Source organism: Acipenser ruthenus, chromosome 2 (assembly GCF_902713425.1).
Source record: "Acipenser ruthenus chromosome 2, fAciRut3.2 maternal haplotype, whole genome shotgun sequence".
Lineage (NCBI taxonomy): Eukaryota > Metazoa > Chordata > Actinopteri > Acipenseriformes > Acipenseridae > Acipenser > Acipenser ruthenus.
In genome coordinates, this window is record NC_081190.1 from 7,291,775 (window position 1) to 7,304,463 (window position 12,689).

The 12,689-nt window shown below is 40.1% G+C and overlaps 1 protein-coding gene across 4 annotated transcripts in view; it reads left to right on the forward strand.

Moving 5' to 3' along the window:
* Window positions 1-494: 494 nt before the first annotated feature.
* Window positions 495-12,689, forward strand: part of LOC117403693 (calpastatin-like) — a 71,817-nt gene continuing 59,622 nt past the window's right edge. For 2 of the 4 annotated variants that reach the window (XM_058987837.1, XM_058987843.1), the window contains exons 1-2: window positions 1,319-1,470; window positions 5,548-5,613. In XM_058987837.1, coding sequence (XP_058843820.1) covers window positions 1,441-1,470; window positions 5,548-5,613 — 96 coding nt within the window. In that variant the 5' untranslated portion in view covers window positions 1,319-1,440. Of the gene's footprint in view, window positions 791-1,317; window positions 1,471-5,547; window positions 5,614-12,689 lie in introns of those variants that run through there. The other 2 variants (XM_058987858.1, XM_058987851.1) reach the window with 2 other exon arrangements.

Genomic DNA, 12,689 nt, shown 5'->3' on the forward strand with positions numbered 1-12,689 from the left:
ATTACCAAAACTAACAGTCATGGTTTCTGTACAGTAAGCTAAAATGGCATTGAATGCATAGTGGTGGGAAGACAAATGACAATAACTAGAGTTTTACACATGGGATTAACACAATCGAGGTACCAGTGCATTGAACACGATGTGTGTTTGTATTTAATATGTCATGCTCTAAAACATACACAGAAATGGTTATGATGAACAGCAAAGAATCTTAAAGCATGGCGATGTAACCCATGATACAGGATCATGAATTATCATTAACCAAATGCATTATATAAAATTACTGGGCACAGCATGGGACACTTTGGGGATTACAGTGACACGGTCTGTGTAGGTATAAAACGGGAAGCCTGTATCTTTTTTAGCTGCGACTCCAATGCAATAGGTGGGTCCAATGTTTTTTTTTGTTTGTTTTTTTGACTGGAGCGATGTACAGTACGCAGCCCTACTGTGGCGTGGCAAAGGGGAGTGACAGCTCATTTCGAGTGAAGGAATGCGATATCATAGTGCTCGACCTGTTTCTAAAGTACCTGGGTTCGAGTTCCGCAGGGCAATTTGTACACTCGCTCCACCGGTTTACCCCTGACAAGTTAGGGCTTATAAATACATTAAAAAAACGGAGTCATAATTTAGAAGAGGGAGGGGCGATTTTTTTTACTGGTTGCATATATATATAACTTAGCTAGACACTTTTCATACAGCCGTTTACAAGTTAACCACCGTTCTTGTGTATTCCGAGCTAGCAGGAACAGCAACAATGCCAAACAAAAGCAGAAAAAAGTCTAAGGCGGTAAGTTTAAACAAGTAACTTTTTTTTTCTTAAAATACAGAATGCTGCTTGTATGATTTTGCCGGCCACCATTTTATTTTATTTTTGCTGAAGGAGTACTCGCCTTCGCAGTGGTCTGGAGCTGAGATTGCACGGGTACACAAAACGTGCATAACTTCAGCAATATGTTAAGGGCGTGTTAATAATAGAAGATTATAGGTTATTACAAAATCAACTCTTAATGTAAACCGCGCTCGGAGGTATTTAATAACAGTAAATTAACGTGGTTATGTCACCTCCGTGAGCAAGAAAAAGTTCGATAATTGCTTTTTTTTGTTAACTGTATTATATTGCTTTTGAAACAAAGGTAAGGTTGTGACTGTCAGTAATTGACATGAAAATGATTAGTTTGGATGCTGGGAGTGGCATTTTGGCTGTGACTCAAGGTACAATATTAAAAACAACTTAACTGCTAAGAAAGGGGGGAAGAGAGCATGTGTCTGACATCATCAGGAAAATACACCCATTTCGAACTGCGTGTCTGCCTACTTCTGCATACAGTGTTACTGTACTGCACCGATGAAATAGTGAGCATCTGGGACTCCTGCTGGGTGATTTTTATTTTACCTACTGCGGCAGTATCAGGAACTTCCAAACCTACCCGAGCAAACATGGCTTATGGAAGGTATTGGGCAGTCAGTGTAAGTACAATGAATTACTAGTGTCAACTGCTGAGAGTAGTTTCAGGGCAAACGACAGCAGGTCAGGAATGCTGTTGGGAAGGTGTGCTGGTGAGAGTCGGGTTGGGAGTTTTGAATGTTGAACGCCCTGCACATATGCCTTAAGGTTTATTGGAGCTGAACTCTTAAGATAAAGTTGTTTTTTTTAGTGTGTGCACATTCTGCTGTTTGACATGCCTCTTCCTCGGGTAAGAGTATAGGCTGCGAACAACCAATCAACAAGTGAACGGACATCTTTTATACATGCCCTCGGTTTTGATCATAATAAATGCATTCACTTGCATTGTATCAGTAATAACGAATAGAAGACGCAATAAATAAATAAATAAAATTAAAAAAAGCCAATGCATTGCAAAACAGATAAACTTAGTTTTAGTTGTTCAAATGAAACGAACTTATTAAATGTCATATACATGATAGCTTATGTTACAATTTAGACTCCCCTATGGCCCTATTTTTCATTGCATTCAGCAAACTACAGTTGACTGTACAGTAGGTAATGATTAAGAAGATTGCCAAAGTCCAGTCTGATTATTCAGTGCTGCTAGTCATATTGTTTGGCCAACAGTGGGCGCTTGTTTTACTGGTGCAGTACATTCTGTTTCATTGTTATCTTGCATATTGTTTTGCTTGATTGGTAAAGCACTCAATTGTAATAGAATCAGGTTCTCTGCATCCTCCTGCGCTACAGTGTTTCATTAAGATAGCTGATTGAAGCAATCATGGTATCACTTGGGCATTGACTTGTGTTAAGTAATTCAAGCCAGAGAGGACATTATAGAGTTTCCACTGGGGGAGTGCTAGTTGAGGTCAGGTCTGTTACAGGACTGGTTGCTTTTGGAATGCAAAGTATTGATTGGCTGGTTTTGGTGGATAATAAAATATATTTGGACCACTTGTGTCTGTTTAGTATTTGCTGTCCATAGATGTGAACTGAAAAAGTAAAAATGAAAAAGCCGGCACTTCTTGTTGTTCCTTGCTCTTTCTATCCAATTAAAATGGGTTTAGTCCTCTCAGAAAATATCAAGCTCATTTATTGGCTGCCTCATTGACCTCATGTGGGTCTTTTTCACTAGTAACAGGCGCCTCAGTGCTCTACTGAACATTTCAACATGGGTGCCCCTCCCTGCCCCACCCCACACACATGATGACTGTGAACTCATATCAGTGAAACTGGGCTAATTCATAATAGGCGAGCCAGAACAGGGTGCTTGAAGGAGAGGATTGAAACTTGTGCTGAATCATACCTGTGCACATTTTATCGCGCATTTACTGACATTGCCTTGCGTTCACCATTATCCCCTAATCGGCACACTTCCCATTTACCAAGGGTTACTACACTTTACTGAGCCTGCACCATATCGCACCTCAGTGCAGTATACAGGTGGACAGATTTTGATGTTGATTCTAGAATCTAGATTGTTTCAATGACAGCAATGTTGTATACATTGTCTTGTTACGTACTGGCAATAATTGAGAATAATAATATTTTGTTTTCATTTGAAATGGCTTTTTTCTAGATTGGGATTCGAACTATCAGTCTTTAGCTACAATGCACAAAAGAGTCAAAAGAGCACTTTGCACACAGTGTTTGCAGCAGTATATCTGGAAATACAACCTTTGTAGTAGAGATTTCACATACCAGAGGACTCTAACTTAACAGCAATGCTGTGCATTATAAATGGGTTCAAAGGGCTGTTGTGCTAACTCTCCTGGTAGGTGTTGGCTTTCCTTTCTTAGCTCTGCCCTGTTGGTGGAATGCACCCCACATGCCATTATGTGTTTCTCGTTCCTTTTAGAGCACTGCAGCAACATTCCAATGTCTGTCTTTCACACAGAGCTGTCACTCTGTTTATTTATTTTTTTCTAAGTGCAGACTGCATTCTTGTTTAGCTGGTGTTTCATGTTTTCCAGTTTTTTTTTAAATTTAAATCTATTTGACCTGTCAGCAAATTTTGAGTTGGGTGGAGGTTGTCAGGAATTACAAAGCAATGGCATTTTAAAGGAGAGCTTTTAGGGTGAAATGGTATCATTTTAACAAATGGTCTGCAAAAGGTACAGAAGGGAGGAGTTACAAGTGGCTGTCTGCTTTATATAGCCCTCATGAGGTGTAGTGAAGCATTCAGAGGTTAAAACGGAGACGGTATGCATTTTTAAAAACACAATTCAGTTTAGACATTAAACAAACATTTTAAACTATTTGTGGCAAAAATCTTGTAGTTGAATTCTCAGGTACTGAAATCTTGTCTTGACTGTAAAACAAGACCGAACAATAAAGTAAAATAAAACACAAAATAAAAACATTCCATTCACATTCCAAAGGCTGATCCCTGGCAACGCATTCCAGCGAGCCGGAGCATGGTGGGAAACACTGCTACCTCCTAGCGTGACGTACCCTGAATTTGTTGATTCAAACTGGTGGCCAGGGTTACAGTATATGGATGGTTCAGGTCTGATAGATGTACTGTAGGTTCAAGCAGGGTTACAGTATATTGATCAGTGATATGGAAACTAATCAGAAGCCAATGCAGACGTAATGAAACTGGTGTGATATGTTCAGTACCAATCAGAATTTTTGCCGCCACATTTTGAACAAGTTGTAACTTCTTCACTAGTCATGCAGGTAGCCCAGCTAATAGAGCATTACAGTGATTAATGCGTGAAGAGAGAAATGCATGTACCAGACCCTCAACATCTTGTAAAGAAAAGTATGTACGAACTCTAGCAATGTTTCACAGGTGTTAGTAAGCTGATTAGACCACAGAAGAAACATCAGCTTCAAAACTAAGACCAACATCCAGTACTGCTCCCAGACTCCTGATCGTAGTAGATGTAAAACGAGGCGTCACCCAAAGCTTGAAGAAAGAGAGATAGCTCCAAGTTGCTTCAACACGGAATAGTCGTGTCAACATATTTCTTTCTAATCGGATTGATTTTCCTATGAAGAACAAATTGCGCTCAGGAGGAAGACAGTATATTAATAAAAGGGGCAACAAGCACATTGAAACCAGGACATTTAAGATACATATTAATGTTATTTGAAAGCCTATGAATCCCACTACTGACACCACATGTAGCAGGAAAGCTGCAGTGAAAGTGCTGGTGGCGCATGTTTATTAAACCCACAGGGGGAGAAAACAACAATGAACAAACAACTAGAGCGCAAGGGCCAAAATAAACAGTGTAAACTAAATAATACACACTTGTGGGCTGGACATTAGCCTTCACTACCATTCCAACACCCCAACACCAACACACCAACACCAACACCAACACCCCAATACCAACAACGCAACCCCAACACCAACACCCCAACACCAACATCCCAACACCAGCCCCAACACCAGCACCAACACACCAACACCAGCACCCCAACACCAACACCCCAAAACCAACCCCAACCCCAACACCCCAACCTAAACACGCCAACACCCCAACACCAACACCGCAACCCCAATCCCAACACACCAACCACCACACCACACCACACCACACCACACCACACCACACCACACCACACCACACCACACCACACACTTACCTAATCTCCCTCCACTAAACAAAGAATTGTATTTTCCTTATATATATGACACCATTCCCCAGTTAGCACCCAAAGACCTAATTGGGGAATGGCCACACCTGTGATTGTTGGCAGGGACAGGTTTAACCCCATCCCTGCCGACCTTGCATTCCTGCACACACTGTTTCCTCATGCAGGGCTTTCACCCTGCCACAGACTCCTGATGCATAGCAGTTTTACCCATTCCAGGTTTTAATACATGCTTGATTAGCCACAGTGTATATATAGGTAACAAGCTCAAGTGTGTCTTATTAAACTTTTTTGTTCATTATGATTAATTAAATCAGGGTTTCAGTTCACTAAACCTCTTCACTATGTTGGAGAGGGTTACTGTTTAACCTAAGACAATGTTAATAATGTAATCCTTACAGTTGTGCGAGCAGGGGCCAATGTTGCTGGTTTGGACTTTTAGAAAAGCATGTTAAAATGAATCAACACTGTTTTTTTTCCCCCTGCAGCAAGCTGAGAAGAAGGCTCAAGCTGCAGCCACCACGTCAAAGGCAGGAGGTGGACCTGGAGCACAGGTATATTGTACATTCATTTATTGCAGCTCATTGTTGTGAATACATTGAAATACGTATGCAACGGGCAGTGTAGTGTGATACACTGCCGTTCCAGATTCTGTCCCCCGTCGGTGAGATGAGATGAGGTTAGACAGTAAAAAGCAGCACTGCAGACGAGCCCAGCTCTGTTGCATTGTTAAGATGTTTGCGCTGCAGGGTCGCCGGTTCACCCGAGCCTCCGCCCTGTTACATACACATATATTACAGAATGCTGGAGCTCCTTGAACCGGGCTTTGTTTTAGCACCAGCCTCAGTGGCTGTTTTATCACTACGGTTATATTGCCTCATGATTTACAGGGTGTTCCTCCCTCCCATCATAAATGTATATTGTTTAATCAGTAGGAAAGGCAATTGAATGAGGAACAGCGAGCCAATTCTTCCCTCAGCGCTGTATTTCTTTTGCTTATTTCACTGTCTAAAAATGGGTATTTCAAGATATTTCACACTTAAATATACCAGTTGGATAAGCATATACTTTAGAGAAACTGGATAGTTAAAAATGAGCAAGGTTTCATAGACTGAGCTAGTATGAAGATCATTTGGGTTCAATATTAGTGAAGCAACCAGATGGCAGGACAGCTTTAGTGCACCATACATTGTATGACAGCTTGAAAGGTGATTGCACTCTATTCTGAGTTTTTAGGGAAATGGCACCTTTGGCTAAACATTCCCGGTGTCTTTTTCACTGAAGACATTTTAAAGAAATCGTGCAGCTCTATGCAGTGTGTTCAGTCATGTACCGGAAGCATACAAACCGGCTGCTAGGTTCCTGAATGCAATGTAACAGGTCATGCTTCAATAAGGCAAACGCTTGCTGTATTGATTTTTAAGTGGTCAAAAATATGTATATTTACACTATTCTTTTAGAAATGGGAATTTTCATGGCAATGGGTACATCCTGAGAAGAGAAATCTTGCTATTTCCTGGCCAGCACTTCAGATAAAAGCCAACTGGGTCTATTTCCACGCAAGCTGTAAGGAATAGTCTCCCACTTTTCAGGTGCAATAGACTAAGACTGAAGTACCATATGCTAGCAGATTTAGAGCAGCGTGTGGTGTACACCCAGTGCATTAACTCAACCATGTTTTAAAGTTTAATTTTTTGTTGTTTTAACTAAGCTTTCTAATGATCAAAAAATCTATGAACCATAGTTGTCAAGAATAATTAAACATTTCTGTCGCATTTTTCTGCGAGCTTTGATTGTAAGTTACCTGTGTAACAGGTGTACAGTTGTCTAAGCTAAACTAAACCCTGCAATGGTTCAAACTGCTCTGTAAAGGGTGACTAAATTATACCCTGATTGTACAATCACCAGGAGAGATTTACTGCTGTGGCTGTCTTTGAAGATAAACTAGACATGCCTCACTAAAATGTTGACTCTAGGAGTGAAATAAAAGCTCTGTTTTAATGTTTTGCCTCTCTTGTGTCACCAAGAGAGACTAGGGAGTAATCTGCTCTAACCACAGTGAACAATGTTGCAGTGTTAAACCAAGAGCATGTCATGCTGTTAAACAAGTTAAGGAATGTAACCTAGGCGGAGAAATTAAGTGACAGTAGGTACTGTGCAATGATGGTAAAGATTCATTTTACATGGCTTGTGAAACTAAGTCACAACCAGCACCTTTGCTACTGTATGCCAGAACATATCTTTTACTGTGTTCGGACAATATCACAAAACAGCATGTAAAGAATGGGCATGGCTAGTACACTCTCAAATCATAGTAACCCTATCTAGCTTGAGTTTGTCTTAAACATAGCCCTTTTTATTATTATTTGTACGTGTGTGTGTGTTATTTATCTGGGATGCATGTACCAGCAACAGGGATGTAGCGGAGCAGCTCTAAATGATTTATATAAGCAAATAAATGTCACACTTTTAAATGCAGCCAGTGTGATGAAAGTGGGTAATGTAGTGAGTATGAGAATCTCCCTGTACCTGCGGATTGAGGTCATGGTGCTGCAGGTTCTATGAAACTGGGTAATGTAGTGAGTATGAGAATCTCCCTGTAGCTGCAGATTGAGGTCATGGTGCTGCAGGTTCTATGAAACTGGGTAATGTAGTGAGTATGAGAATCTCCCTGTAGCTGCGGATTGAGGTCATGGTGCTGCAGGTTCTATGAAACTGGGTAATGTAGTGAGTATGAGAATCTCCCTGTAGCTGCGGATTGAGGTCATGGTGCTGCAGGTTCTATGAAACTGGGTAATGTAGTGAGTATGAGAATCTCCCTGTAGCTGCGGATTGAGTTCATGGTGCTGCAGGTTCGGCTTCGTCCTGAGGCACATGCTCTAGGACCATTGACTCTTCCAGGATCTTGTACAGTCACTATCAGACTGCAGAATTGCAGTTGAACTATTTTTCTCTATTTAGCACAAGCAGTTCAAAGTAGGGATGATCCCGGAGTATTTTGTGTAGCGTTTTGCATCACCCTATAGAATTAAGTCATTTTGCTTCATAAAGCATACCACTCCGCTCTCCCCGATCACCCAGACCTCGCTGGTGCTCCCCCTGGGTGATCGGACATCGCTGCGCCGGTCCCCAGGTGAAGACCTCTGCCTGCTGCAGTCTCCGGTGTCCCGGTCGTCGCTGCAGTCGGCCCTGTCATCCCGGTGGGGTCCCGGATCGCCGGGTCACGGTCCCTCCCTGGCAGCGCCGGAGGGACCGACCCACCCTCAAGCCCGCCCGTGGAAGAGGGTGAAGATTCAAGAAATCGGACTTGAGGGTGGGTGGTCTTTTAAGGGTGGAGGGAGGTGGCCGTCGATTGGCCGGTGTCTTGAAAAGACAAGGGGGGGGGGGGGGGGGATGTGTAAGACAGCAGGGAGAGGGTTAAATCCTCCCTGCAGAAAACATGTGCGTAGGCACATTTGTTTAGTTTAATTGTTTATTGTTTAATTAGATTTGTTAATTGTTTTATTATTAATTATCCCCTGCACCTGGTAGTTATTGTTAAATTAGAACCAGGTGCAGGGTATTTAAAGAATGCAGTCAGTGTACTCGAGGCTGCTGTGTGTAGAGCCCGCTTGCCAGGGTGTGCAGGCGTACCAAGAGTAAAGTACTGTGAAACCTGTGAAGGTGTGTTGGTGAAATCTGTGTTCATTTTGTTTAGAGTTTGTGTAGCAGGTAAACATCTTAGCCGTCCTGCAATTTAGTCTGTGTGTTTAGTTAGTGTTTGTATAAGAGCTAGGTGTTTATTTTTATTTCGTTTATTTTGTTTGTTTATTAAAATAGCGCGTTAGCGTGTTGAAAAATCCATTTTCTGCGTCCTGGATCAATTTTTAAAGGGGCAATGAACCAGAGGGAGTTGCAGTCGTTTTACTAATATATATATATATATATATATATATATATATATATATATATATATATATATATATATATATATATATATATATATACAGTGCCTTGCAAAAGTATTCAGACCCCTGACCAATTCTCTCATATTACTGAATTACAAATGGTACATTGAAATTTCATTCTGTTTGGTATTTTATTTTAAAACACTGAAACTCAAAATCAATTATTGTAAGGTGACATTGGTTTTATGTTGGGAAATATTTTTAAGAAAAATAAAAAACTGAAATATCTTGCTTGCATAAGTGTCCATCCCCCACACATTAATATTTGGTAGCGCCACCTTTCACTGCAGTATATGTAAAATTATAGGTGATGCAAAACCTTTGGCCATAGCTGTACACGCCAAGAGCTCTAACTTTGTATTTCCAGGCTAGTGAAGTGACTGAGGAGGCAACGGCTGCCTCTGTTTGCCACTAACTGAATTAAATTGTTAAGATTGAGGTTGGTATGAATGGGTTTTTTTCTTTTGTAGAAACGTTTTCATACTAACTTTTGTACTTGATAACATTCATTTAAAAATTCAATTGATCGTCTTTTTTGTGTATGACAGTTCAGTGTGAGATGTAACGGTTGGATGTTTTAGTTTCAGTGTTCAGAAATTAAGATTTAAGTTATGTTTTTGTGCACATTGTACTAGTTTTACTCAAAGTGATTCCTGTTCAGGTATTTATGAATGTGAATAATAAGAGACATACACTTCTTTCTTATTTGATGACCAAGATAAAAAGTTTGGAAACCCCTGTCCAGCCCTAGCCTTTTTTTACGGACTATATGTGTTCCTAAGCACTGAATATGTATTAAAACAACCGTGCATGTCCTGATAACTGCCATGCCTCAACATGCCCTTCTCTGCACTCTTCATTCAAATCAGACTAAGCCCCCCTGAGTCGTGATTTGGTGTAGGTGTGAACAGCGCCTCAGGTCATTCAGTAAAAGCACAACATTTTTCTTTACATTGTGTGGATTATCAACACGTACATTTTCCAGGCTTAAAGAACGACAAAAATATTGACGAGTCTAGCGTCTACGATGAAGTAGGTAGACCGTAGTTGCGCTATTTAATTGAGTCATGTCTCCCGCAGGTTTACCCACACTCCTTTGCGTACCCTTTAAAGGCGTGTGACTGTACTGCTCGTACTGTATCATTAACATCTCTGACCATCTTATTTCATTCACAGAAATGTTACAAAACGAGATGGTGCATTTTTTGGCCTATGGTTGGTGTTAACAAGGAACGGTGGTGTAAAAAAAACTTTATTGAAAAGCCAAAATATTTACATCAATTGATAGTTAATGGATAGTTAATCCTGTAACATGATTTTTATGATTGTATAATGATAACTTCAGCTGTTAATTTATTTTTTGTGTATGTTTTATAACCTATATGTAAATGTTTATTTTACCATGGATTACTATGCATTCAAAAAGTAGGTAAAAACCTGTGTTTTGAATTCTAGTCTGAAATACAAAGGATTGTATTGGGTCATATTTTGTACAATCTAAAACATCTGCGTAAGAAATATCTAAATCTTGAAACGTATTATAAATACTAAAACAGGTATATCCTTAACATATTAAGGGCCTCATTTACGAAATGGCACTAAACATTATGGTGCACTATAATTGCAATTGGTGTGCACGTTCCTGATTTCCGTATTGACTATAGCAAGACAGAGCCACTAAGATTTTCATTCCAGAAAGCTTACCTGTTGTGGATTCCACCTTATCTAGGTTATCTCATTGTGACTTGTGTCTGTTAGTGTTTCACTAGGTCATGTCACCTCTGCAGTGTCTTTGGCGTCAAAGCCCGTCAGTCACTATGGGAAGAAGCTGGTTGGTTAGTGACAGAGAAGACGGGGTGGGGACAGTTGCACTCTCCAGGTGAAATGACCTATGATGTGTAAGACTACCTGAATATAGCACAGGTGAGACCTACATAGTTAATGGGAGTTCACTACAGGTGATAATTATGGAATCATTTATTAATGGAACTGGAACGGGCAGTGTTGTGTGATACACTACCATTGCAGATTGTCCCCAAGTCGATGAGATGAGATGAGATGAGATGAGATGAGATGAGGTTAACAGACGAGCCCGGCTCATTTGCATTGTGTTTTAGACGCTCGCTGGTGGTGCGCGGAGTAGATGATTCGCTCCAGTCTCCGCCCTGTTACACAGCAGAACTTTGTGGTTCTACTTACAAGTTAGTATTTTCTTGCTGGTCTTTTTAAAGTTACTAGTTTATTACGGAGACTGGAGCGAAAGCTTCAATAACCAGTCCCTGTGTGTTCAGTCTGTGCAGGCTTCCCAGCAGAGAGGTTTTGTAAACCTGTCTGGAAGCCCAGAGGCCTGGTTGCTCAACAGTCCCTGCCAGATAAATATGTGTGTGGGTGTGGCTGTGTTTTCACAGTCACAGGTATAATTCATTTGTTTATTGATTTAATTAGTGTCACCTGCCTGGAATTAGCAGGTAGGTATATAATAGCAGCACAATGTTTGTTAAAGAGTAGTCTGTGAGAAGGAAAGAGGCCTGGAGAAACCTGTGTGGTTTAGATAAATAAATAAATAAAGTGTGTTTTTTTTTTTTTTTTTTGTGTATGTGTTTGAAAATTAGTGTTTGAAAATTAGTTTTTTAATCGGTAAACGATTTTAGTTGGATTCGAAAAAACAGTTCAGTTTAGTACTCCATGTGGGAGTTAGGTTTTTGTTTTGTTTTTCATTTATTTTATTCTGTAAATAATAAAACGGCACAAAAGTGCTTAACTTCAATTTCTGTGTCTGTGTAAAAGGGGCAAACGAACCTTAAAAATAGTGAAATCTTTCACTATATATATGTAAAAATAATGTGATATCTTGTAACAATTGTAAGTCACCCTGGATAAGGGCGTCTGCTAAGAAATAAATAATATATAGATATATAGATATATAGAGATATATATATTATACCATCAGCGTTTTTTTAAATTGATCGAAATGACTGCGGCACGAGGGCAGCAATTATACGAGCACAACCTTTATTAATAATACTATGATTTACAAATGCTGCAATATTTTATTAAATGATTTAAGGCATTTTAAAAACGACGCCATGAGAGGCTCTGATCTGCAGCACTATACTCTTGTGTGTTTTGGGGGCTTGAATACAGTACATTTACTGACAGTTAACGAGAGCCTGTTAGGTGGGAGTTGTGAGGTCAAGGGAGTACTGTACCAACGAATCAGGAGTGTGTATTGGTTGCTTTGGGGGGGGGGGACAAGAAGAGGAGAGAGAACGGTATTTGGGTGTGATGCAGTTGTTTTTCTTAAGGAGAAATATTACCTCTGAATATCGGTTTGATTTCTGTTAAAACTAAAAATATATCCTACTCGGTTGTTTTTTTTTCTCATTGTAATTTACCTGCTTGTTTGTAATTTCTCTGTAAGAGAAACCGAAACAAAATCTCATAGATAGTAAGCAATTTTTTTGTATATAACTGTACAGGACTGAGTAAAAAACAAAACAACTAAACCCCCTACAAGAAGATATCTTCAGCCAGCTTTCGGACAGCGCTTAGAGTGACCGGCAAAGCTCTAAGTTCCTTTGAGATTAAGTTTTCACCATCCAAGCTGATGACAGACAGCCCTTGTTTCATCCCCTGCTGTGTTGGCACTGAACACTAAGTAGTTAATCTTGGGTTGTCTATCG